General features: G+C 41.3%; 3 protein-coding genes across 5 annotated transcripts; 1 reads left to right on the top strand and 2 right to left on the bottom strand.

The window, feature by feature from the left end:
* Positions 1 to 49: 49 nt before the first annotated feature.
* LOC113578907 (cytochrome b561 domain-containing protein 1) lies at positions 50 to 4,993 on the top strand. 2 transcript variants are annotated; one of them, XM_027012451.2, is made up of 4 exons: positions 50 to 429; positions 565 to 738; positions 1,435 to 1,472; positions 3,206 to 4,993. In XM_027012451.2, the coding sequence occupies exons 2-4, from the start codon at positions 582 to 584 to the stop codon at positions 3,707 to 3,709; spliced, it is 699 nt and encodes a 232-aa protein (XP_026868252.2). In that variant the 5' UTR covers positions 50 to 429; positions 565 to 581; the 3' UTR covers positions 3,710 to 4,993. The 2 variants fall into 2 exon arrangements, with proteins under 2 accessions (XP_026868252.2, XP_026868251.2); XM_027012450.2 differs by having other exon boundaries at positions 51 to 738.
* A 103-nt stretch (positions 4,994 to 5,096) lies between these two features.
* zbtb40 (zinc finger and BTB domain containing 40) lies at positions 5,097 to 15,243 on the bottom strand. 2 transcript variants are annotated; one of them, XM_035520279.1, is made up of 18 exons: positions 15,132 to 15,236; positions 14,085 to 14,597; positions 13,587 to 13,708; positions 12,964 to 13,156; positions 12,575 to 12,720; positions 12,424 to 12,475; positions 12,193 to 12,329; positions 11,146 to 11,344; positions 10,796 to 10,914; positions 10,378 to 10,567; positions 9,747 to 10,169; positions 8,925 to 9,131; positions 8,462 to 8,626; positions 7,638 to 7,852; positions 7,161 to 7,320; positions 6,997 to 7,044; positions 6,520 to 6,749; positions 5,097 to 6,379 (listed from the first exon to the last, which is right to left on the bottom strand). In XM_035520279.1, exons 2-18 carry the CDS (start codon positions 14,590 to 14,592, stop codon positions 6,179 to 6,181), a joined length of 3,315 nt encoding a protein of 1,104 aa, XP_035376172.1. In that variant the 5' UTR covers positions 14,593 to 14,597; positions 15,132 to 15,236; the 3' UTR covers positions 5,097 to 6,178. The 2 variants fall into 2 exon arrangements, with proteins under 2 accessions (XP_035376172.1, XP_035376173.1); XM_035520280.1 differs by having other exon boundaries at positions 13,587 to 13,705; positions 14,085 to 15,243.
* A 332-nt stretch (positions 15,244 to 15,575) lies between these two features.
* On the bottom strand, positions 15,576 to 21,428 carry myg1 (myg1 exonuclease). Its single transcript, XM_027012449.2, has 7 exons — positions 21,097 to 21,428; positions 20,873 to 20,985; positions 19,398 to 19,557; positions 18,565 to 18,714; positions 17,487 to 17,609; positions 17,133 to 17,314; positions 15,576 to 15,921 (listed from the first exon to the last, which is right to left on the bottom strand). Exons 1-7 carry the CDS (start codon positions 21,388 to 21,390, stop codon positions 15,729 to 15,731), a joined length of 1,215 nt encoding a protein of 404 aa, XP_026868250.2. The 5' UTR covers positions 21,391 to 21,428; the 3' UTR covers positions 15,576 to 15,728.
* Positions 21,429 to 25,635: the final 4,207 nt, after the last annotated feature.

The following is a 25,635-nucleotide window of genomic DNA, read 5'->3' as shown; positions in this document are numbered from 1 at the left end:
TGGTATTCGGTGGTATCGCCATTAGACGTGCAGCTCCTACTCGTGGGAAGGGCAATGACGTAGCGCTTTTCCTTCCTCTTTTGCATTTCAAATGTCTCGTATTCCCTGCTTGTTTCCGTTCAGGAAACCATCGTCCCTGTGGGTTTTACGCCAAGTGTCGTCTCTGTTGCGCTTTTCCTCACTGTAGGAGCCACTCGCGTGGAGTTCAGCGAAGAACAAGGGGACAGCTCCTCATCGTTTCTGGATACGTCGCGGATGACTGTCGAGATTATTAGTAACGCGGTGTAACGCTGTAGGCTAGCGTTTGTAGCTTTTATTGCAACTCGTCAGCAATATCGTTTCCGATTCACGTAACTTTTTTATTTGATAAACGTGTTTGTAAACATGAGCTTTCTCCACGCAGAGTGACCTTTTCGACCCAGAGCGCGTGTACGTCGCCTACCTGACCGAATAAGTCAGACCTAAATGATTACAGTAGCATGCTGCTGAAATTGATAGGTAGATATAAATAAACAGCTTTTCGGTTGGGACGGCAATGGGACGTGTGTTTTACTCTAACCTAAGATAGCGGAGGAGCGACTATGCGGTCGGACGTGGAATACAGTCCAGTGGGCGAGGGGCTGGGGATGCGCGAATACTGGCTTTACGCGTGGATGCGGAGAGTCTCGGTCCTGGCCGCGCATGTCACTGCGGTCGGGTTCACTACGCTCATGGCCATACTGTCCCGGCCCGGAACAAGTGAGTTTATTTCCCTCTTTTTTTATTCCATGCTTATGGGTTTTATTCGTCTGGCTGTTGTCACTGCGGTGTGTTTTGCTCACTGCACTGCTCATACCGTTCCTATGCAGGCACCTTTTTTTCCTGTTCATTTGTCTTCGTGTAACCATAACTGTGTGTTTTTTGTTGTTGTTGTTGTTGTTGTTTTAAATCAGGGGATTGCCTTTTGGTTTCCAGTTATTTGACGTTAGTCTACTCCTATGCTTGGTTACCTAATTAAAGTAATCAGCGAATTGCCGGAGACTCCATGATCTTAGCCAGTTCAGTAGTGAGACTGGTTTGATCCCTCCATATAGGCCAGTTTTGGGGTCTTCCTTCGCTGAAGCGCACCTGCGTGAAGGTCTTAGGAATTAGTTGCTTTGCCTGTTCTAACTTGTAGCCTAGACTGAAAAATGTGTGAAGAATTTGGTCCCCTATACAGGGATTAGGAAACATTTACTATTCCTAAAACCAAACAGCAGCCGATGACGTCTGCACTGACATTTTCAGTTTGGACCACTCGCACAGTCTTTTAGTTCAGCGATCACTTCTTGATCAGTAATGAGACTTGGCCTGAGAGAGATTAAACCTGTTAACGTCGGCCAAAGCAAACGTGGTTAATGCTAGCGCCTCTGCACCATTCAGTCTGACACAAACTATTGCACTTTTCATTCCCAGGTCTCTTCTCTTGGCATCCCCTCTGCATGTCGTTCGGGGTAAGTTTGACACAAACAAAACCCGGAATTGTTGCTAAACCTCACAGAACCATTTGTTTAATTTTCATCCGATTTTATTTGACACTCTATTTATTTCTACATCCACGAGTCTCTTGCAACGCACAAGTTGGCTTACGTGTCTAACTGTCCCACAGCCTCCAGGGCTATGAATGCATAATGCGTCGCCTCCGTGAATAATGAATCGTACACCGAGGAGGAAACTACTGAAATAGCTGAGCTCGTATGTCGCCGTCCGCACGTTACACATGCGTGTACGGTTACACCTGACCTGGAACAAGGCTATGGCGCAGCGCCTTTTCCTTAGCGTTGATGCGGTGAGCAGTGTGCAGACCATTCTGATTCTCAGCCGTAGACAATGTCCTTTTGTCCCGTGTGGCATCATTGTTGGCTGTGAAGTTGCAAAGCACGGTACTGTGCACTTCTGCTCAATTCTAGTTGCAGTTCCTGAAGTACAAAAAGCTGCCAGTTTATCTAACCGCGTCAGGCAGTGCCTGGTAAAGGTACGCACTACTATTTTAACCAAAGCGCTTAAGAGCAAGTATGGCTGTGCTTTTCTTCTAAGGTGAATTTGATTACATTTGGTGATTGTTTTGGTCTGTTTTAGGCTTGTACTGTAGCAAAGATAGGCCGATCTCAGGATGCCTGTGGTAGATTCGCTGTTGATGGAAACTAAATCATGACCTGACGAGCACAGACTGTTAACAGGCATTTAACTGGGGGGTATAAATACACTCTGTGCACAATTATTAAGTTATAATATATATAAAATGAGAGGGAGAGAGCCACCCTTCATTTCAATAACAGTCATAAGCCTTCCATTCATGGAGTGTTGGTTTCTGAATCAGCTGACGATTAACTTTTTGTGCAGTAGCCACCACAGCCTGCCAGACACTGTTCAGAGAGCTGTACTGTTCCTTCACTGTAAATATCCCGTTTAAGAAGGGCCCACAAGTTCTCAATAGGGTTTAGGTCAGGTGAGGAAGCAGGCCATGTCATTATTCTTTCACCTTTAAGGCCTTTACTGGCTAGCCATGCAGGGGAGTTCTTCGATGCATGTGATGGAGCATTTGTCCTTCAAAAAAATCATGGTGGTCTTGAAAAAGATGCGGATATTTTCATTTACTACTGCTTGAATAAAGTGTCTTCTAAAAATTAGAAGTAGGTTTGGAAGTTGACTTTTGAGTCCCTCTTCAACCTGAAAAGAAGCTGCCTAATAATTCTGCACACCTTGATATAGGGTGTTGATCTCCTTAGGCCACACCCTCCCTCATTACACACACACACCACCTGATATGCTTAAATCCAATAGGCATTCAAGTTTATACAGCTTGGAGTTGGAAAATATGCATAAAAAGTATGATATGGATATTTTTATTGCCTAATGTTCACACAGTATATAATAAAGAGACGAGCAAAGAGTCTTTGAGGATTAAGATATGTATGAATATCTTTACATGTGCAAATATGGATATCTATACATTTGCAGATCCATGTAGACATATTACAGAATTATATAAATGTTGGTAGAAATATTGCATCTATACAGTTGTGCAAATCAGCATAAGTAACAAGTTGCTGTAGTACAGTAAGGGAGGTTGTTGATTAATTTTATTATTCCAACACATCTGCTCAAACTGCAAACACAACCCTTTGCTGAGCATTGGGTCAATTTGTCCACCAGATTCCTCCTCACTCTCCCTCTCTCCGCCTAGTTCTGCCTCTGCATGACGGAGGGGATCCTGCTTTTCTCGGCCGAGGGCACCCCGTGCTGCTTCAAGTCCCGCAAGGGGAAGATCCGCGTGCACTGGGTCCTGCAGGCCCTGATGCTGGTGGCCACCTGCACGGGGCTGGCATTCATGGTGGCCAGTAAGAATGTGTCGGAGCGCCCCCACCTGGCCACGTGGCACAGTGTGCTGGGCATGACCACGCTGGCTGCGACGTTGCTGCAGGCCGCATGTGGCACATGCCTGCTCTTGCCCAAACTCCTGGGCGCGCCCTTGCTGCCTCGCATCCGCCTCTACCACGCCACCTGCGGCCTGGTGGCCTACCTACTGGCCACCATCACCGTGATGGCGTCCATGTTCACGGACTGGTTCCAGGCCACGGTGAAGGGCGCCATGTGGTACGGCTTCGTACTGCTGCCGCTCTTCCCCGCCCTGGTGGTGATGAATCACGTCACCAACACCTTCCTGCCTAAGAAGAAGCTAATGATGTGAAGAACTGTGACGCACGCAAGCTAAAGAAAAGGTCCCGGTTTGATACTTGAGTTTGTGTGTTTTAAAAGCAGTTGCACTATGGACAAATTGAAGCCTAATAATGACATATCTCCTGTGAAGAAGTACTTGCACATTTTATAATTCTATATTTTTTTTTGGCTTTGACATGTTACTTAAGTAGAATAGTGTGTGGTGCAGTTGGAGTGTAAAAGTGAATTAAGATACTGTGGATTACTTGTGTTCTATTGTGTAGATGTGTGTTAAGAACAATTTTGTGTACGGGCACGCACGCACAAGCATTGATTTATGTTTCCTAAATTGTTTGGCTTCTGCGCCTCTGGCCTGTCTATCTAACTAATACCAACGGCAATGTTACACATTTGCTGTAGGGATGAAAATGTGGTTCTGTACTTTGTCAGACTTTTATATAATATTTATAATCTAAGGTTTATTCCATTTTCACAGGGGTTTTGCCCTAAATACTGTAATATGTGCTGAGGGACCTTCCTTTCTAACCCTTGCATTGTGTGAATAGTGTGCCTGATCAGAACAAAGAATTTTTATAGCTATTTTAATGCTATTTTTCTGTATAGAAGACAAAGGAAACATGTACAGTGGCATTATTGACCCAGTTTTTCTGAAGCTTTTTTGCTTCAGTTTGTTGAATAATAGTTCTTCTCAGCCTGTGTGTTAAATTTCCTCTTCTATAACGCACAGTCAATCAGCAGACTAAACCCTTTATGAATAGTCGTGTTTGGGTTTCCCAGGCCTGGTAGAGAGAACCATTTGTTTGCTGATTTTAATTAGCTCATTCATGTTGGGGTACTGTTAAACCCTAATTACTGTACCACTGTGCTAGTGACATCACGGTTTACTTAGTAACGTTAAGGTTGCGTGAACTAAAATTATTTGCAGCACTAGTCAACATTGATCATGTACTTCAGCATTAATAAACAATACAATGCTAATAATTAAAATCATCAAAACAGTTGTTAAACAATTTTTTTCATAACCTAGTCATCAGTCTGTTTGCACGTGGGAAGCACTGATGAGTTCTACTACTGATGTTTATTGCTTTATTACATTACTTCAGAAACCCATCAATCTTTCCATTATCATTTATTTTGTTGTGTATCTCTAATTGCAGACCATTTAAATGAGTGATGGTGCTTGCCTTCCTTACATAAATTAATTGAAATCTTTTTTGTAGATGAGTCAGCATTTACACTGTACAATATCTCTAAAGTATAAAAGCATGTAATAAATGCATCATGGCAGAAAATATTTAAGGCAATATGTATGAGATTATTGGATACAACTAGATATATGGACCATGCTTCAAGAAGCCTAACGGTAAAATTCTGAAACAAAATTCTTATACAATTCAATAAATAAATGTTTGAAATATGTTTAAAGTAATCTTGATTTTTAAAAATCTGATTTCCTAGTTGAGTAAGAATTTAAGTCTGGCCTTTTTAAAATATATTACTATTTCATCAAGATGGTGGAATGAGTACTCTGAAAGGCCTTTCTTTATACAGCTCCTGCACTAAAAAACCTCTGCTGAATAGTTCACAATATAGCTATGTGGGTCAGGTACCAAAAAGGTTTTGTACTGCAGCTTGGAATAGCTCTTTGGACTTTGAGTGAGTGAGTGTTTGTCAAAAATATTCCCCATGAGAAAATGTTTAACATTTTCCCTCTTAAGCATGAAAACTGCACTGTTGAACCTCAACTTAAGGCATACTTTCCACTGACAAACTAGCTTTCTCGACACACTGTTCAATGCAATGGAGAATTTGCTGGAAAAAAAAAAAAAAAGTACGATTGGACTGTCATTAGTCTGCCTAGCTCAAAATTTAAAACCTTTGAGATGAAACGTCTAGCTCTCTGACACTTCTGCTAAAGCATGTGAAGGCAAGCATCTGACTATCTTCACTGAGGTAAAACTCGAGTAATATGCACACCGTTTGAATTTCTGGTTTTATTTTTGTGATCCTTCCTCACCATATTTTCCCACCTCACCTTAAATGATGTATTTTCATATTCATTTTATATTGTATCTTTTGTATGGATTTGGTTTAATAAAGCTCCTTAGTCTGGTTTGTTTCTGCAAAAATCTGCTCAACAATTTTACATAATGTAATAGACATTTTATTTAAAAAAAAAATAAAATTGCGCAATAAAACTGGGAGCACAAATACAGCCTATTACTAAAAAAAAAAAAACGTTAATTCATTTTACAAGGGTGAGATGTTTTGGTACTGAAATGCTTCTGCCAAGTTGTTTAATGATTTCTATAAATTTGCTCAGTGTGACCATTGTTTTTCCTTTGTGTGCATGTGCATTTGATAAGCGCTAAATGTGATGACACAGGTTCCAATCAAAACTGAAAAATAACGATAGGTTCTGTGTCAGTCTGATTTCAGCTCTTTAGAGAGATATGCAACATCAGTTATGGAATCTGACTTATGGATTTTCCTCACAGATTAAAGCGATTCTGCCTGTCAGTAAGTCCTCCATATTGACGGCTACGATCCCTGAGCTAGCTGTTCCAACCCCACCATCACCCAAAGCAACAAACACCTGCTGGGAGCCAGTCAACTGTGAGTGGTCCAGCCCAACTATCTGCTCCGCCCCTTCAGCCAAGGTATCTTCTGTTTGGATCACCTAATTGGAAGTAAAACATGTTGATTAAATATGATAAACATGTCAATCAAGTAAATTTACTTCATAAACCTGTGAAGTCATAATTATAAGTCAACACAGACACAAACTGCTCAAGCTCGGGGGGGGGGGGGGGGGGTTACCATTTGGGAGGTGGAGTTATGTAGCTGAGGCTCCTCCTCTTGGATGACCTGCAGGTGGGTTGTGAGGAAGTGGTGCTGGAACTCAGGCTCAGAGGGGAAAGACAGAGAGCAGACAACGCAGCCAAATGCTGATCCCTGCTGACTCATATGCTCGCTGGACACATGCTGCTCCAACTCTTGCTCACTGCTCAGAGCACGCTGACAGTATGCACACCTCCACAGCAGGGCGCCTGAGGATAAAACACACACACACACACACACACACACACACACACACATCAAATCATCCTGAGAGAAGCTTTAACTATTTAAAAAAGCTAACATGGGTAACACCTGGCTAAGCATTAACAAATGCAAGGAGACAGATGCTGTTAGCACAGTGTGATGCTCACCATGCTTCTACTGAATGTAAGGCACATTATTTAAATTTTTTTTTCCCAAATAATGCCTTCAACAACATCAAGATCCCATATTTACCTCCCTGTGTCGTCTTCTCATCTGACCCATCAGCAACAGAGCGGGTTTCTGAAAGAACAAATTTTAAGCGCATTTCACCTCTCTCATCTGTTATAATGCTGCACTACACAGAATTCCATTCAGGCAGTAAGAAGGCTGCCTGCAGCAGCAGAGTCCTTCCTCACCTGGGTGCTTGGTTATGTGATGTTTGAAAAGGCTGCTCCTGTTGCAGAAGGCTTTGTTGCAGATCTTGCAATGCAGCAGGTGTGAGACCGGCCTACTGCCTTCCGCGGTGACCACATCTGGATGTGTGGTGCGATTGTGGTACCACAGCCCTGAGAGAGTCTGTAAACAGTTCAGAGAGGTTTCACATACTCAATACCTTGTTCAGAGAGCCTGCGATCAGACACTGCACCAAAGTATAGGACTGCGAAGTATAGGTTTTTAAATTAAAACATAGCAGTCTTCATTCAGTAGGGCTCGGGTATATTTTGTTATTTCGTCTTTGGTTATATTATTGCTAACCCTGATACCTGTATAACACTGCTGTAAAACATAGGCAATTATGCTATTTTTATCCTCTCGATTCAAAACCTCAATGAGACACACTGGAATAGTAACAGGCAAAAAGAATGCTCTCCCTTCGGCTGCTGCTCCCTCACCTGGTAGGATTTCTGGCAGCTCTTGCAGCTGTATGGTTTACTGCCATCATGCACGCTCATGTGCTTCTCCAGCTGGGCTGCGGTGCTGAGGATCTTGCTGCACTCGGGGCACTGATGCAGCTCTTTGGGGTGCACCTCCTGAATGTGCTCCCGGAGCTCATCCAGAGAGCCAAAACTCACCCGGCACTTTTGACAGTCGTGGGGCTCTGCAACGTCTGGAGGGGAGATGCACCACAGCAGATGTCAAGGCTTAGCTTCAGGTCAGGGGTAAGGGTTGTGGTTAGATTCAGGATCAGCAAGGCCGGGGTTACCAAAGTGAAACTGCTCGGTGCTTACAAATATAGTAATTTGTGAGTGTGTCTAATGTACAATGTATTAATATTGGCATGCGAGTTGGCCAAAGTTTATTTGTATAGAATCTTTCAGTTTCAAAGGAGAAAAACTAACAAAAAGAGGTTGTTATATCTGAGAAGACTGGATACATTTTCTGTTCAAATCCCTGGCACTACATGCAGGGAAGAAATCATGAAGTTATGTCACTTAGGAAGTTGAATTAGGTGTTGCAGAGCAGGGAAAACTGGACTACTGATTACTGCTAAAGGACACTGGACTCAGGCCTGAAGGTGTCTGGCCTAGTATACCAGCTGTGGGAATAAGGTTTAATCACGTGTGTGTGCAGAATGCTTACCATGTCTAATAAATAAGTTTATGTATACGAGAGGTAGCGAGGCCGTTTACGTGCCCCTGCATAATATTTTTTACAGCATTTGTCAGACACGCACATGCGCGCTCGCACACAAACACGTTTGCAGCGACATACTCACTGTGGAAAGAGTGCAGGTGCACAGAAAGCCCGTTGGCCTGCTTGAAGCCCTTGCCACACTCCCTGCACACGTAGGGTTTGTCGCCTGTGTGCGTGCGCACGTGCCGTGTCAGCTCGATGGACTGGGCAAAGGTGGACGAGCAGTACTGGCACGAGTACATCTTACCTGTCACGGTCAGGGGCGCACACAGCCATGTTAGACACCACAATAATGGACATGATCGGTGTGCTGAACAGAATGCCACCGCAAGTATTGCTGTTTACCTAGACAATTAATTTCTAGTATAAAAATACCCTCATAAATGTATCATAAAGTGATATTTGTTTTATACAGGGAACACAAAAACAAATATATATTAATATATATTACAGGGATACATTGGTTCACTGTGTGACTGCGTAATTAATCAGGGTTATATGTGGGGTGGAGCTGGAGGATGGCTAATCGACCAGATGCCACATACCCTCTGCGTGCTTCTTCTTGGTGTGGTAAGAAAGTGCAGCAGCCACGGCGAAGCTCATGTCGCAGTGCTTGCAGTGGTAGGGCTTCTCACCCGTGTGCAGGCGCGCATGGTTCTTCAGCGACGAGCTGGCAGCGAACGTTGCACCGCACTCGACACACGCAAATGGCCTCTCCTCCAGGTGCTCGGTGCGCCTGTGGTACAACAGGCCTGCGACAGGACACATCCGAGGCTGTCAACACACTCAGAACACGTGAGCAAGCTCTCCTCCAGGACTGATCGGAGGCCATCATGCACTTGGGACCCATGAACGGACTCTCCTACAGGTGCTTGGTGCACCTGTGGTACAGCAGATCTGTGATAGGACCAATCAGAGGCCGTCAGGAGGACCTGGGGGTTGATGCTGTGAAACGTCTCAGAACTAGAGGGACGACCCAGGTTGTTTTTGTGCTTGACCAGCCAATGGTCATCAGTCTTATGCCTGAAATGGTTTGTGCATGATGAACACTGACTGATGAAAAATATAGGCAAATTTTCCTTCACAGGTATCGATAGATATGCTTAACAAAAATAATATGGGACTTGAATACTGTCCCACTTTATTAAATTGACTGGTCAATATTAAAGGTGAATGGTGGGTAAGCATGGATTTCATCCCCACTTTTCTAGAGGTCTAAAACACTGTCGTTTACTGATATCCTGACAGGCCACATGAACAACAGCCAGTCAGTAATGCACACCTGACCACACCACTTCCTGCATTATTGCATTGTTGATAGAGACCAAGTCTGCCAGGATACGAGCAAAGTGACTGCATCCGCTCACCAGAAGCCTGCTTGAAGGCCTTGCCGCAGAGGTCACAGATCACGGGCTGCGTCCTCTTTTTCTTGGCGGGGGGGTCGGCATGGGCTTGGACACGGTGCTCACGCAGGGCGCTGGCTGAGGGCAGGATGAGCAGGCACAGTGAGCAGCGGAGCTCCCTGCCTGGCGAGAGTGTGCAGCGCTTCCGGTGGCGAATAAGACGACACTTGAAGTCGAACGCCTTGCCGCACCACTGGCAGCTATACGAGACCACCATCACCTTCCTCCTCCGGCTCACGTGGGTTTGGGACTCCACCTCTTCTTTGGCGCCTTTGGCGCCCTCCTCCTGCTCCTCCCCCTCCTCCTCCTCCTGCTCCTCCTGCTCCTCCTCCTCCTCGGATGACGACAAGCAGCCAGCCACCTGAGCAGGTGCGTGGGGCTCTACCCCTGTTTTGGATCAGAATAGTCAAATGAGGTTGCCTTGATGATTCTAAAGGTAAGTTGTGCTTACACTGAAACAAAAAATAAACACCATTACACCAATTTTCATTATTTGTTCAAATCATATTCATACACACACACACACACACACACACACACACACACACACACACACACACACATACATATATAAAAACATGTATATATTGTGTACACTGAGGGGGTCGCTCATTAGCGTTCCTGAGCTCCATGCTGAGGGCCGTGAGCTGGGGGAAGCTCTGCACACTGGCCACCAGGAGGCGGCAGAGGGTCAAGGCGTACTGCGGCTCACGGCTCATCACCCTGTCCAAGGACTGCTGCGTGGACTCCACCACTCCGTCATGCCCACGACAGCTCTGCAGGAACTAGAGTTGGAAGTAGGACAGAAGATGCCTTAGAAAGGGCTGATGGAGCTCTGCCCCATTAGAGCTTTGGGGTCATGATTCATTACTTTATAAGTACTTTTAAGTAATTTTTACTTTCATCATAAAATATGTGTGTGTGTGTGTGTGTGTGTGCTACTACTAGCCAGTGCTACCATTACAATAACTGTAGCAGTGCATGAGATATAACAAAAATGTACATATTCTTACCTCAGTGATATTATCTTTACCATGGTTCAAACTGCCTGCAGTTCTTTCCAGGTCAGTGACATCACTGATTGTTTCCATAATCAGCTTTTTGTGCTTAAACAAAAAATCCACCTGAGCCACTACAGAGATAAACAGGGAAATAACTTCAGCAAGGCTGCTATCTAACTCATTTGAACTTTTGCAATATTTTATTGTGAGACTATAATGTACCTATGATACTGTAATTTACCTGTTATTACAGTCTACCTTCATTTCTTAACTGCATTTCTGCATGTTTGAGCTCATTATGAAATATTTGTTGAACACAAAACGATTACTTTAAATAAAGAAATCGACAAGCAGATTGGTACCAGTCTGAAAGAGTTTCTGGGACTCTGGTTTCTCCTTGAGCTCCTGTAAGAAGTGCCCCAGTCCTGGGTTCCGAGTTCCTGCCCAGAGAAGGAGTCTCCATAGAGTCAGAGTCAGGACTGGAGCTCCTTCCAGAGCAGCCTCCAGTACCCTCTCCACACCCCTGGCATCTCCACCCTCCTCCAGCAGGACCTGAAAGCTCTGAGCAGACAGACACACCCCCACGTCACTGTGGAAGGCTGAAATTTGATCATTGGGATATAATGATGAGCACTTTGAATGAATAGTTTGCCTTAAATGTTCATCAGGGATTATTGTACCAAGTATAAAGTTTGGTAGAGGGGGGATTATGGTGTGGGGTTGATTTCAGGAGTCGGGCTCGGCCCTTTAGTTCCACTGAAAGGAACTGTTAATGCTTCAGCATACCATTTTTGACAATTTCATCTTACCAAAATTTTGGAAACAGTTTGGGGATCGCCCCTTCCTGTTCCAACATGACTGTGCACCAGTGCACAAAGCAAGGTCCATGAAGACATGGATGAGCGAGTTTTGTGTGGAAGAACTTGACTGGCCTGCACAGAGTCCTGACCTCAACCAGACAGAACACCTTTGGGATGAATTAGAGCGGAGACTGAGAGCCAGGCCTTCTCGTCCTACATCATTGTCTGAACTCACAAATACGCTTCTGGAAGAATGATAAAAAATTCCTATAAACACACTCCTAAACCTGGCAGAAAACCTTCCCAGAAGAGTTGAAGCTGTTATAGCTGCAAAGGGTGGGCCAACATATTAAACCGTATGGCTTAAGACGGGGATGTCACTCAAGTTCATATGCGTGCAAAGGCAGTAAAGCTAATACTTTTGGCAATATAGTGTGTCTGTGTGTGTGTATATAGGAACACAAATTTCATATCTTGATAAAAGGAGTGACTAGTGTATGAATGTGGCCTGAATCTACACTGAAAGGATTTATCTGGATATACCTCTCTCATGGTTTTGAGGTCAAGGTCCCAGCCTCTTTCCAATTGGACAGAATTTGAGACAGTTACCTGTCTCTGGTCAGTCGGGATGGCAGGGCCTTCCTCCAGACTCTGTCTGATGACCTGAGGGTGCAGATTTAGTTCGAAGAGTGTGTTCCGGTACATTCTAAACAGACACACACCACAGCAGTCTTCTGTCCTTTTCCCTGACAAGAGACCCATTCGGTAGTGTTAAAAAGGATAGATTGCCATACATAAATACACACAAAGTGAATATACACATTCACAGACACATCATACCAGCGGTATCCCTGGTCTCCTCCGCCTGGTCAGTTGTTTTCTCCTCCACTGCCTGAAACAGCGCCAGCAGAGCAAATTAACACTAGAAAGCATTAATAAAATTAAAAAGCTATGACTCCCATCTAGAGAAGAGGGGCAGAGCAGTGGATACCTCCTTTAGAGTTTTGTCCGTGCATTTGTCTGCTGCTTGTGTTAGCAACTCGGAAATGTTATCAGCACGGGAGAGGCAGTCGGTCAGCTTTAAAGAGTGCTCGTCTAGAGTTCCAGAAGACCGGGTCATCTCAGCTCCAGATCCCTCTGTGATGGAAAGAGGAGAAGAAAATAAGCATAAATCTAAATATGCATAACCAGAATACTTTTTGTATCTAAGGGTGTTTTCACATCTGAAATTATAAATCACTAAAACACAAAGATTCTACATAAAGTTTCTACATAACTATCGAAAGGTGACAAAATTACAGCTGAGAAGTTGCTGGTTCATTTGTCTCTTTGCAGTGGGCAGTAGTTCTCTCTTCCACTTAACATTCTGCATAAATTTACCATTCAGCTGTGGCCCACTCTGACCTCTCTGGTCCACATGCACCAACTCCGGAGCAGGTTTTAAGGTCTTCCACAAATCCAGCAACACAAGGATATTCTGGGCAGAGATGTCGCATTTATCTCTCACGTGTTCCAACAAGTGCTGGAAGACCACATCAATGGGTGGGTCTCCATCAAAACATTCCAGTATTATCTGGGAAAAGAGATATGAAAGACCACTGCACCAAGATACCACAATAATCAAAAATCAAATAACAATACTCAAACCTTGTGTCTACAGTATCCTAGTGGTAACAAGTTAGCATGAAATAATTTATGTAAAGCTAAGGGTCACTACTAGCATTAATGTTTGCATTGTTGATGTTTTGTTTCTATTTTATGGTAAGAACAAGATAAAAACAATCACAGGTCAGAGGGAGAGGGTGGTCATTACTGTTAAATGTCAGTCCCATTCAGCCAGTGTGAACCTAAGTGCTATAATTATAGCCACTGCAAAATGGCAGACTGATGTACACGTGGTCATCTCAAAGGGTAGCATTATGTACAGTTGGTAGTGGGCATAAAAATACTGACATCTTTTAGTTCAAAAAGTGGGCATAAATATATATCGACATCTTTTTCACCCGTTGTTGCTTGGTGGGGAGTGTGTTCCAGGTGCGAAGGGTTTTAACCCATGGCTGGACATCCTGCAGTGTCTGTACAAGTTCATCTCGTTTTTCAGAAAGCAGCTCTACACCGCCCTCTTCTGATGAAAGAAACAATGTTACACATCACAGGCATTGTTCTGATCAGTACATCAGTACAGTGAGCTACATATCCTCAGAGAATCAATAGGTTTATTTAATATACAGAACTCACAGGTAAAAGCAGAAGGGTGTTGTATACCTCAATTATATATAGCCTAGATAAGCCCTAGAGTAGTTTAAAAGTTCTGTTATAAGAGATATGAAATAAGAAAGGAAGAATGATAAATTGCAAATATTCTGCTAACCATCAAACTTTGTTGACTTGAGACTATTTCTCATCTTTTATTCTTGCTGAAATCATTTAACCTGAGGCACTTGCATCTTTATCCTAGTTTTTCACATGGTCCTTACAAAGCCTAAAGGAACTAGATATACCTCTCTCTCCTTGGCTCTCAGAATGGCCGAGCTGTGCAAGTTCTTCACTCTTAGGCAAAGTCTGAGGGAGATCTGTGTGATCTTCCACTGCAGGCTGAGTCGCTTCAGCTGCATGGGCCAAATCAGGAGACTCAAGCAACTTGTCATGGGCCTGTTTCATCAGGGCATTGAGAATGTTCTTGCAGCCGACAGCCACATCAAACATCTGCAAGCTGTCCGCTGCAGCGATGACCCGGGTTAAGTTGTGCTTGCCCGGTGGCAGTCTGCCTGTGTAGACCATGTCCAACAAAGAAGAAAACTCCTCGGAGGTGACCACAGCCGTATCGATTGAGATGCTGTCCGAGTTTTCAAGAAGAGACTTGAACAACAGACTAGAAGCAGCCAGAACTACTTTGTGGGCCAGGTGAGGTGCACCGCCCACCAAAATGGTGCAGTCACAAAACTGGCATTCTTTTCGCAAGGCCTGTAACTGCTGCATGAGTTGCCTGCTGTAGTTTGGGAGCTCCATTGCACCTGAGCAGGTAAAAGTCGGATGCTCAATATACAGAAATGAAATGGAGGTTTGCTACAGCAACAGCAATTCAATTTGTTCAGAGAAGGGTTTTATTGGACTGGGAGTCACAGCTAGCTGTCTGGTTGGTTCAGAATCATAACGCCGTAGATGAAAGAGTGCAATTTAACTCACAGCGGGTTCTGTTCAATGTTAGTGTAACTTTCATAATGGGAGGAAAACGTTAGGACAGAAGGATTATCTAACCAGCAAGGGTAAATGAAGATGCACTATGGTGTTGATGTGCGGCAGCAACATGGACACTGGAATGACCCCACACCACTTTCCAGCATGTCTTACCAAATTTGCCAGCTAGCTAACACGCCTTCTGCTTAGCTAAACAGATATCAAACTGACTATGGCACTATTCCCCAAGGATCAGCTCCATAACACTCTACCTCTAGCTAAAAAAAAGAAAAAGAAAAATGTGTAACAAATCAGTTATCTTGAAGCCGTCCTTTCTACAAACAATTAAATTGAATCGACTTCCTCTTTACCTTCGCTGTTATTCAAACAATCCGGCTCTTTATTTAAACTCCGTCGACGGACAACATTTCGGCAGGCAATAAAGATCGCTTATTTTGAAAATGGCGACGTCTTAAATGTGTTAATGCGCATGCTCCGAAGATTACGCCCGTACCATTGACGTATATAGTTGTGTACGGCTACGGATTGTATCTCGTCCAGAAATCATTTAAGGGCGGCTGTATTTCTCTTAAAGTTCCACAAACGCCAATATTCAACACATCTAACAAGTTTCCCCCTTTTAAAAAAAGTTAAAGCAGTCGAAGCTGTGTGAATGTTGGGGTGGGTACTGCAAACGCATACAGGAGAATTTCACATTGCATCATTACCTAGTTTGCCAAGAGTTTTGTTACTACTTCTAGCTACTACCATCTGGACATGTTTTTCAGACACCAAAAAATCTTGACACACTGACATCATGTTTAGATGATGGACTTTACTTCCAGAAGTAAAAAACTGAAGTGAACCAAGACAAATGTTCCTGTCTAGGTACAGCACATTATTAGTACAAAAGTATATGAATGAGGTGACACTAAGCAATCAAATTAGCTTAAGCAATAAAACATGTCTCAGCAGCCAGTAGGGGTGTTTTTTGGTGTGGCTGATGCCAGCAAAGTTCTACGGGCCATCTCAAGAACACCCTCCTTGGTTTTGTTTCCCCCAATGAAGCCACTGGTATGGACAAACACACAGCCTGGGATTCCACTGAGCTGGGACAGGTCATCATCCCTGATCCCACGCCACTCCTCCAGTATTGACAATCTAAACATGGAGACACATATTGGGTAGACACAAAAACTAATGAATTTCGGCACATGGTTATGAAAAAGTCTCGAGTCCATCATGGGAATCAAATTCATACTATATCCTAAACCACATCTTTCATTCTAGACAATAAATTGTAAAATGTCCACCAGCCCACCACTTGAAGCTCAACCCCAGTAACACTGAGCTTCTGTACATCCCAGCAACTCCCAGCCCTTACTATTACCTCACAGTTTTCTTCAAGAGCTCCCTGGTATCACCATCCGGATGCTCGTAGCCTGGATAAATTTGGACAACCAGTTGTCGTTCTCAATTCATATTTCAAATCTGACCCGGTCTTGCAGATTTCTCCTTTTTAACATATGAAGGATTCTGCCCTTTCTCTCGCAGGAAGTTACCTTGGTACTTGTAGAGTCTCTTGTAATCTCAAAGGTAGACTACTGCAATTTGCTACTTGCTGGTCTTTCTCTAAGAGCCATCACACCTCTATAACTTATCCAGAATGCAGCAGCACAACTGGTTTCCAATCTTCTGAAGTTCACACATCACTCTGCTGCTGCGCTCCTTTCATTGGCTTCCAGTAGCTGCCAGGATCAGATTTAAAACCTTGATGCTTTCCTACAAAGCCAAAAATGGACCAGCCCCTCCATACCTGATGTCAATGGTCAAAGCCTGACCTGTACCTCGAGTACTTAGAATCACAAGTATGGTTAAATACCATGCTTCAAGTCTCATGGAAGACAAGCATCAAGACTAGTCAATGTCCTGGCTCCTAGATGGTGGAATGAACTTCTGCTTGCTGTCCAGACAGCAGAGTCCCTTGCAGTCTTCAAACGCAGACTGAACACCCATCTATTTGTGGAATATTAAAATGACCACTGATCCTGCTTCTATGTTGACTATCTGAAAATCTAGTCCTTATTGTAGGGTACTGTTTATTGCACTTATCCTTTTCTGAGAGAGAGCTTATGCATTTTGCACTTCTAGGCACCAGCACTGATCCCTGTATTTCAACAGCATTCTAGTTCATTGGTATCTTGGACTCTAACCTAGTGTGCTGGTTAGGATGTATTCTATGAGTAAATGACAAAGCACTATTGTAAGTCACTCTGGACAAGAGTGTCTGCCAAATTCTGTAAATGTAAGTCTCAACCCAATCCTCAGACCCCACTCAAACTCTGCGCCCAGTACACCTCTACCAGCTGTACCTGTTCTGAAACGTGTTGATCCCTGCCGGCACACATTGGATTCTCCATTGGCCATTCTGGTCTGGAAAGAGCACAAACTTGATGGGCACTTCCACTTTCAGCTCTTTTTCCAGGGAGAAGAGATGCTCCTTCCAGGGGCATCCACCTTGGGCCAGCAGAAGTACTTCCCCAGTGGGGTCCACCTGAACATTAGCATTATCAGGCCCTCTTATCACCACATTATGGAGCTACAAATCAGACTAAATAATCATCAATACTGAAAGGTAAAAAGTCTCTTTCTAGTAGATCATGCCTTTCTCCATCTAAGCTGCAGCTTATGTTAGTGCTAGTAAGTGCCTGTGTCTGATTGATTACCTTATGCCTTGTCTGAACAGCATCCTCCACTACTCCTCGTGCTGGGAGCCATGCATTCTGATAGTAATCCAGCCGGTCTAAGAACTCAGCTCCCACCAAGGCCATGGCTTTGTGAAAACCCTCCTATCACACAAGAACTTCGAGGTAATACTGTGCTTGAGCCCAAACATACAATAATGAGATTATAACAGTTATCAATATTTTAAGTGAGTTAACAGGCGTTTGGATATATATTATTTTCCATATTAGGTGACCATCAAAACACAAATTGTATTACACTAATCAAATTAGAAAAGGCTGCCTTGTACCTACACAATGATATTAAACAGAGTGCATAAACCTGTGTGGAAAATCTATGCTATCTATGAAAGTCAAACTAATTATCCGTCACAAAGGAATTCAAAACAAAGGAACATTCAAGGAACAGCACTTGAGAATTTCAAAATTATACATTTGGAATATGATGAACAAAGATAAAAGACTTAGCATCAAAACAAAGTCTGATTATAGTATGACAAATACAGTATAAACATTGAGACACAGTGGGTAGACGACTGTAGACATCGGAAACAAAACTTTTGAAAAAGGCAATTTTTGCATGACTTAGATTACTACTTATTTATGCAACTATACATAACTAGGGTTAAGAGACACTTCACCATTTGTCTAATATAAGACAACACTTCATTAACTCAGGTTGCAAAATTTAGAATATAATAATACCTATATATAATTCCTATATATAATAATGTTACCTGTAATTACTAAACATGTGATACATAGCAGGCATATACGAATGACGGATAGCTGCTATTTAAAAAAAAAAATTAAATATAAGTTTAAGTGCCACTGTTGTGTTTTCTTCTTTAATTTCCATACCCGCTATATCAAATATTGTCACCAGTTTTGCTAGGCTTGAACTATTCTTTGAGTTGTTTGCAATGTATACATAATGTTCTTGTAACTACTTATCATAAGGAAATGTTAACAAAATATGTTTAAAGGTAATTTGACAAGCAGAAACACAAAGTGTAAAAGTTTTTTTGTTTTGTTTTTTTAAATGAGCTTCATCACAAACCTCTATGTCCTGGCATTTACCGTTCCACCATGGGTTAAGATAGCTGACCCGAGCACTCAGGGTAGTACTGACAGTGTAGCGGACCTCTCCATCATACTGAGAAATCCCATTATCCACAGCATCCACCTCCTCCACAAAGTTCTCATACATCTGAAACAAAGTTGTTACTCTGCAAGCTTATTAAGGCTAATTAATCACTTGGCTTAATTGATTAATGAATCAGTTAATTAATATTAGGCTAAAAAATGGCTGCCTATTAAACATTTTTAGGTTTTCCAGTTTTCCAGTTACTTTCATGTGTCACTTGAATTTCTGTGATATATAAAATGGCAGTCACTAAGTATGATTTGAAATTGCCATTTAAATGTATACGTATGCTACTACTTTCATGTAATTTACATAAAGATTTTAATGTTTTATTTGAAAATTTGTGTGAATGTAATTAATTTTACATTTTAGAAGCATGAATTATATATTTAAAAAAACGTAAGGAACAAATTCAGCACTGTAAAATTGGAAACACAAAAATGGAAACACAAAACATCAAGTTCTCTAATGCAAGAGACCCAAATTAAAACGTCAAGAGTTCAGTCTCTGAGTCTTTTTTGTCAACAGCTAAAATAATGAAAGTAAAATAAAAAGTAAGGATTGGCCCATTGGGCAATACCTGAATTGTGATTACAACCCATGGACACATTTGTTTTTTTCAAGGAACTTAATTAATGTAAAAGAAAATCAAGGCTAACAATTTCCCTCTGCATAGAGCCTGAGGTGTCTATAATGCTGAAACCAAAGTCAAGCCTAACAAAGTTTGAGTTTTCATAAAAACTAACCTTGTCATAGAGGATCTCCAGCTCTCTGCTTTCCTGTGTTAGGTGTGTTAGAGAGGAAAGTATTCGCCGACCAAAGTGAAGATAAACCAAACCTGCTGAGCTCAGCTTGGTTAGCCATGGCTTCTCTGGGCACAAGCTGTTAAAGGTCTCCACAAAGCACCTGAGAATAAAGAACTCCTGTGTAAACATCCCACTGTTCAATGTTAATTCATAACAGTGACCAGCAACACATACAGGAACTTATCAAACATCGGAAGTTAATGGTTTAGGAGAGAGACAAAAACTAGGCGGACCACAAAACTGAAGACATTAAATGTACCTGCAAAAGGTCTGCAAGTAGAACAAAAGAACAACCATCATTCTACTATTCTGCTGGGCTACTGTTCTACTATGTCTATCATTATACCATTTTCAGAAATCTTAGAAAGAAACATCATAAAAGCTATTGCAATTTATTTGGAAATGCTTGACTCATTTGTATGTACAAGTAAACTCAAAATACTATGATGCGACTAATACAATCACAAGTCATATCCTTACAAGGTCTTTTAAATGTTAACAGAAATCTCTGTAATGTTGAATCAATCTTCGTATTCTGCACAGAAATGTCCAGTTTAGACCAAAATGATCAATCACCTCCTGTCTTGTACTAAAAGTGCCAAATAGGGCTCATATTGAAAACTGATCTCCTCCTGATTCAACACACTCATTGATGTCTTTCACTATAGTGTCAGATTCTTTAATAACAGATGGTGCAGCCATCAGTAATAAAACTGACCTTAGGCTGCCCATTTTTGTCTGTTGAAATTATTGCACTCCTTAGTTGTTACATATTTTAGGGCTGGTTTCCTGGACATGGATCTTACTCAGGGATTAAACTGCAGTGCCAATTTTGAATCAACACTGGGAAGTTCTTATAGTATATGTTTAGGCTTAACCTGGGGCTGAGAAACTGGAAGCTACTGGTTCAGCAATTAGCCTAGTATGCTCCTTTTTAATTTAGTCCATGTTCCCTGGTGAGATACATTAAAACAAATCCTCCACCTCCTTTTTTTTAGTGTGTAGGATTCTTCTTGTTCTTATTTCCTTCTTTGTATTGAATGTCTTTATAATCACTGTATTAATTTCTCCAATTATCTTTGAAAAAACATGACACTGATAAAAAGACAAACTTTCCACATTCTGAAATATATTCAGAAAAACCTAACAACTTCAAATTATATAAACTGTCACTCTTTAGGAAGTAAGCTTACACTGACTTAAAAATGATTAAATAGAGTGATTTTTGTGTATTTAAAAAATCACCATAACTCTACAGATATAGGCGATATAGGTTATGATCTTACTGTATTTATCGAAAAAAAGAAATAGCTGACGAACAAGACTCGAAGATATAACAGTGGTTCATCCTGATGTTATATTTGTGTAGAACAAAATCGAGCAATTAGCTATTGAGCCAATAAATTGACCAGTACCTCTGATGATGGTCGTAGCGGTGCGTGCTTGGATCATATACTCCACCAACATCCACCACAACATCACATGTTGCCAGCTGCGCAGGGTCTCGGGTGCGAATGACTTCTGCATCCTAACGGGGGGGCGGGGGGTTCAAACACCGTGAGGATAGAACATTTTAACATGTGTGTGTGTGTGTGTGTGTGTGTGTGTGTGTGTGTGTGTGTAGGTGTGTACTTGTCACCTTGTACTCCGGGAGCTGACGCAGAAAATAACACGCCAAAGCCTCATCGCAATGAAAGGTTCCGTTATGCGTGCCGATTTTAGCAGAAGTCATGGTCTCAAAACAAGGTCTTTTCGCCAGGTGCATATATGGTCTCTGTGTCGTAAAGGCGCACGAGCCTTTGGAAGTCGTAGTTCGCGTTGCAGATGCAATCTTACATGAACACAGTGGGATAAGTCTGTAGTTCCTGTGAACGTAATACACCAACGGTTTTATGCTTCTCATAGAACCGGGCATCCAAAACGTCGTGAACATAAACTACAGCACGCATGTGTTACAGCGGCGGATGAGAACTCTTCTTCTACCGTTATCAAGTTACATCCAATGCGCACATACCGCCCTCTGCTGTCACACAGCGGAATTCGTTTTCAATTGTCCTAAAAAGGAAGTCTGCATATTACTTTTTGCTTCATGATTGGGATCTGCATGTAAAACGCCAAAATATATAAAATATATGCTTTATAAATGTGCCGATAAAGCACCAAGTTATAGAGATATTTATGTTTTGCAAAACTTGAGAACTTGTAGAACTTGGTCATTACTAATATTTCATTAATAAATTGCATTAATAAATTCCATGACCTGTCTAGTACATCTAGCAGCAACTTTAGTTCCTTGGACTGTCTTGTATTGAATTGTCCAGCAAGAGTTTCTGAATATATATGTGGCATATCCTGAATATCTGGGAGGTTATTTAGCGTTTAAACATTCATTTTTTTCATAAAGCAATATGTTTATACACTTGACACAGAGTGGACTTTAACACACAGTATACTGAGGATCATCAACTCTGGTACCAGTGGAAAATAACTAATTTCATTGCTACCATAGTAACAACTGACAATGCAAACAGATGCAATGTTCATTAGTATTAAAATGCCTTGCCACTGGAAATTACAAATTCTGATGATCCACAGATGTTCAACAAAATGATAAGCAAGACTTCTTCTGGTTTCTTCAATGTAATGCTGATTACATTTCTTTCAAGTGATACAATAGACAACTTCTGTAGTAATGCAAGAAGAAGACTGGGTGATAACACACAGACGCACACACATGCACACACACTTATATAAAATTCCCCATTCGCTCTCTTCCGGGTGGTGTTTTTTTTTCCTTCAAGCCTACCTCACAGGCCTGTGAGTTTGAGGATCCTGCGTAGTATCTTAGCTGTTCCCAGGACTTCAATCTTCTGGATGGAGATTTGGGATGTTGTTCTTGAAATCTGCTGCACTCATTCTTCCAGTTTGAGGGTCACAGCTCCTAGTGCTCCGATTATCATGGGATCCACGTTTGCCTTCACCTTCCACACCCTTTCCAGCTCTTCTCTCAGCCCTTGGTGTTTCTCAAGCTTTTTGTGTTCCTTGTTCCTGATGTTGCTATCACTTGGAATTGCTACATCTATCACAACGGCCCTCTTCTGCTGTTTGTCCATCATTATTATGTATTGTTGGTTAGTCTTTACCATTTTGTCAGACTGTCTGGAAGTCCCATTCTCCATCACCTTCTGGGGTGTATCCCACTTTGACCTCGCAACGTCCAGCCCATACTCACCACAGATGTATCTGTATACTATACCAGCCACTCAGTTATGGCATTCCATGTATGCTCTGCCTGCTAGCATCTTGCATCCTGCTGTTATGTGTTGGGTTGTTTCAGTGGCATCTTTGCACAGCCTGCGTCTGGGGTCCTGTCTGCTATGGTAGGCCTCTATTGATCTCGTATTCAGAGCTTGTTCCTGTTCTGCCATGATTAGTGCCTCTGTGCTGTCTTTCAAGCCTGCCTTTTCCAGCCATTGGTAGGATGTCTCTTAATCAGCCACTTCCATTTTTGCCAGTGGTACATAAGGTGCAGGGGTTAATTATATTATTATATTATTCCTATATTATTATTTTATACTTCACTGCAATTTGTTTGTAGTTTTTTTTTAAATTTTCTTAAATCCTGATACACAAGCACACATTGCCTTCCTGCTTCATATTTCCCCTTGAGCTCCCTGCTTGCCCTCGTTAAAATGTGAGTTGTGCCTGCCATATAGTGACTCATTCTACAGTCACCATCTAATATTACAGCTTCTGACTTCACATAGCCTATTGAGGATTCTGTTGCCAGGGCAACCTCCTCTTTCCCCATCACCCTCCCTCTTCCCATCAGGTACCATGTGACTTTCAGGAAGGCATTGTCTGGTCATTTTATTGTCATTAACTCTTCACTGTATTGAATAATATCCATAAGCAATTTATATTAATCTAAAGGAAATATCACGGCTAGTGTAATTTTTTGTGATCTTTTAAGGTTCCCATCTCCTCACCTTTAGCATGAACATTTGATGATGGCATTAAATCTTGCCACTATATATGAATAGTATCTAAAAATGTCAAAATATATAAATGTACATGGTAAGCTGTGATTTTGAGTGGTACATAATTATATGATACAGGAAACTGGTCAGGGGTCTTTTATAAATGCAAAGCTAAATGGATGCTTATTAACTGAAAACAATGCCATTTCTGTGTTTTAGCGCTGGCTCTATGTGCAGAAGTTACTGCAAGTTGAGTAGTTACTTCAAGTTTCCACTACTGTAGATGAGAAGGTGTCTCAGAGGTCTGGTACAGCCACTTTAGATGAGATGTCTATTCTTTATTGGTTGTTACCATCCTATTGCATCCAATGTATCTGATGGCTTTCGTTTAAACCACAGCACAGAGGTTAATGTAAAATACTTATTACCAACAATGGAACTTATAGCCATGACCTCCTAGTTCTGTAGTTCATAGTGCTATCTTCCCCACTCATTTCTGGATACTATTTCTGGATACCCCCACCCAGAAAAGTCATGTTGTCACTTCCAAATGTGCAGCAAAATTTTAATATTTTTTTGAGCATTTAAATCTGATAAATTACAAAATGTAAAGAATACATCAGTATTCCATGATAATTCAGGATTATGATGAAAAAAATTAAATATTAGCCATTATTATCAGGGTTACTCATATTTAAATTGCCATGTTAGACCCAGAGTTACTGAGACAGGGTGCATACAGAGTATATTAGAGAGAACAAAGTATTAGTGAAAATGACTGTTGCCCCTCATCTAGTGTTCAGTAGAAATGTCTTTATAATTGTATTATATATTTTCGACACTGATGACAAAAACACATATTTAATCTTTTTGTGCATTTTTCCTTACTGGTAACCATATTTGACCTGAAGTAGCAATACAGCAAAAATACGTCTTGGCTATAGGGTTTGATTTTAATGGATTCTGCATAATTATGGATTCTGAATAGTTATAGTCAAACATTTTTTTCTCTAGATGCTCCCTTTCCATAACATATACCAAGAATCAGCTTCTCTGTCACACAGTTCATAGGGCTCTCCTCTGACTTTTGTGGATAATGTCATCATTTAGGGATAATCATGTGGTGGATCTAATCCTGGGGATTAGAAACACTCACATGGTTTTTATATTAGGGTCACAAACATTATAAACACAAACCCAGTCTGCTTTTTGACATTTTTTGTATTCATGTGTAGATATTTCACCAAAATTATGCCTACTGTTGGGTTAACAACAAATGGTTATGTTTTTCGAGTGTTTACAAACTATTGTTGAAATTTAAAAAACTTAAAAAAAAAACAAAAAAACTTTATAATTCTATGAAGTGACACTGTACATATTCTGATCTTACACACAAAACCTGCCATTTTTATTTTGGTATTTTCAGAAAAAAATACTCAAACATATTCTCCTTCAGTAAAACATACTTTACTTCAAATTGCTATAAAAGACCCTAAGTATGTTCCATAATTATCACAAATAATCAGCTCAGTCAGAAACATATTACTGTAAAAATGCAATTCATATTAAACAATGTTTTATTATTTGACAAATACTTAACAGAAAAATTGACAAAAGGCTTTAGACATTAACTAAATCAGATTAGTCAATTAATCATTGTAAACAAATAAGTTAACCTGTCTTTCACATGTAAACAACTTAGCTCGTCACTGTTTGTAAGCAATTCAGGTTAATTTCTGACAATGTTTTGTATGAAAAATGGTGTAATGAAAAACAAAATAAAGTTTTAACAATTTAAAAAATAATATAAGAATAAAAATTAAAAATATATATAATACACTACAATACAATTTGTTTCAAAGGTTTCAAAATACAGCTAGGGCAACTTTTAGGTCCAAATCTCTTAAGAATCACAAACTGTAGGTTCATTACTTGGGTTATTGTAAGAATGGGCACATGTTCTCATTTAGATTTGAGCTCTGTGGGCATATAAATCTATAATAAAGAAGCTTTAACGCGCGTCAGAGATCCGAAAGTAATTCACAATATCTTATATGTACTGAGGAATCCAATAACACTTATATATAGGCGAATGGATATTCAGTATGAATCTGATGGTCAGACCCAGGAAACAAGCAACGCCCAGTGCTCTCTGTTTTTCTTTCTCTCTCTCTCTCTTTCTTTCTCTCTCTCTCTCT

The sequence above is a fragment of the Electrophorus electricus genome, chromosome 20, assembly GCF_013358815.1.
Source record: "Electrophorus electricus isolate fEleEle1 chromosome 20, fEleEle1.pri, whole genome shotgun sequence".
In the NCBI taxonomy this organism is placed as follows: Eukaryota; Metazoa; Chordata; class Actinopteri; order Gymnotiformes; family Gymnotidae; genus Electrophorus; species Electrophorus electricus.
This window is presented reverse-complemented; position numbering and strand designations above follow the sequence as displayed.

What these genes read in the sequence shown, in the direction of transcription:
- LOC113578907 (XM_027012451.2), top strand. Translation starts at nt 582, where the DNA reads ATGCGGTCGGACGTGGAATACAGTCCAGTGGGCGAGGGGCTGGGGATG. An exon ending in ACTGTCCCGGCCCGGAACAA is followed by an intron (nt 739 to 1,434) that starts GTGAGTTTATTT and finishes TTTCATTCCCAG; the next exon opens with GTCTCTTCTCTTGGCATCCC. An exon ending in CCCTCTGCATGTCGTTCGGG is followed by an intron (nt 1,473 to 3,205) that starts GTAAGTTTGACA and finishes CTCTCCGCCTAG; the next exon opens with TTCTGCCTCTGCATGACGGA.
- zbtb40 (XM_035520279.1), bottom strand. Translation starts at nt 14,592, where the DNA reads ATGGAGCTCCCAAACTACAGCAGGCAACTCATGCAGCAGTTACAGGCC. An exon ending in GGCCTTCAAGCAGGCTTCTG is followed by an intron (nt 9,132 to 9,746) that starts GTGAGCGGATGC and finishes GTCCTGTCGCAG; the next exon opens with GCCTGTTGTACCACAGGCGC. An exon ending in GCTGCCAGAAATCCTACCAG is followed by an intron (nt 7,321 to 7,637) that starts GTGAGGGAGCAG and finishes AACTGTTTACAG; the next exon opens with ACTCTCTCAGGGCTGTGGTA.
- myg1 (XM_027012449.2), bottom strand. Translation starts at nt 21,390, where the DNA reads ATGTTCACGACGTTTTGGATGCCCGGTTCTATGAGAAGCATAAAACCG. An exon ending in TGGAGATCCTCTATGACAAG is followed by an intron (nt 18,715 to 19,397) that starts GTTAGTTTTTAT and finishes ACTTTGTTTCAG; the next exon opens with ATGTATGAGAACTTTGTGGA. An exon ending in CTGTTCAGACAAGGCATAAG is followed by an intron (nt 17,315 to 17,486) that starts GTAATCAATCAG and finishes GCTAATGTTCAG; the next exon opens with GTGGACCCCACTGGGGAAGT.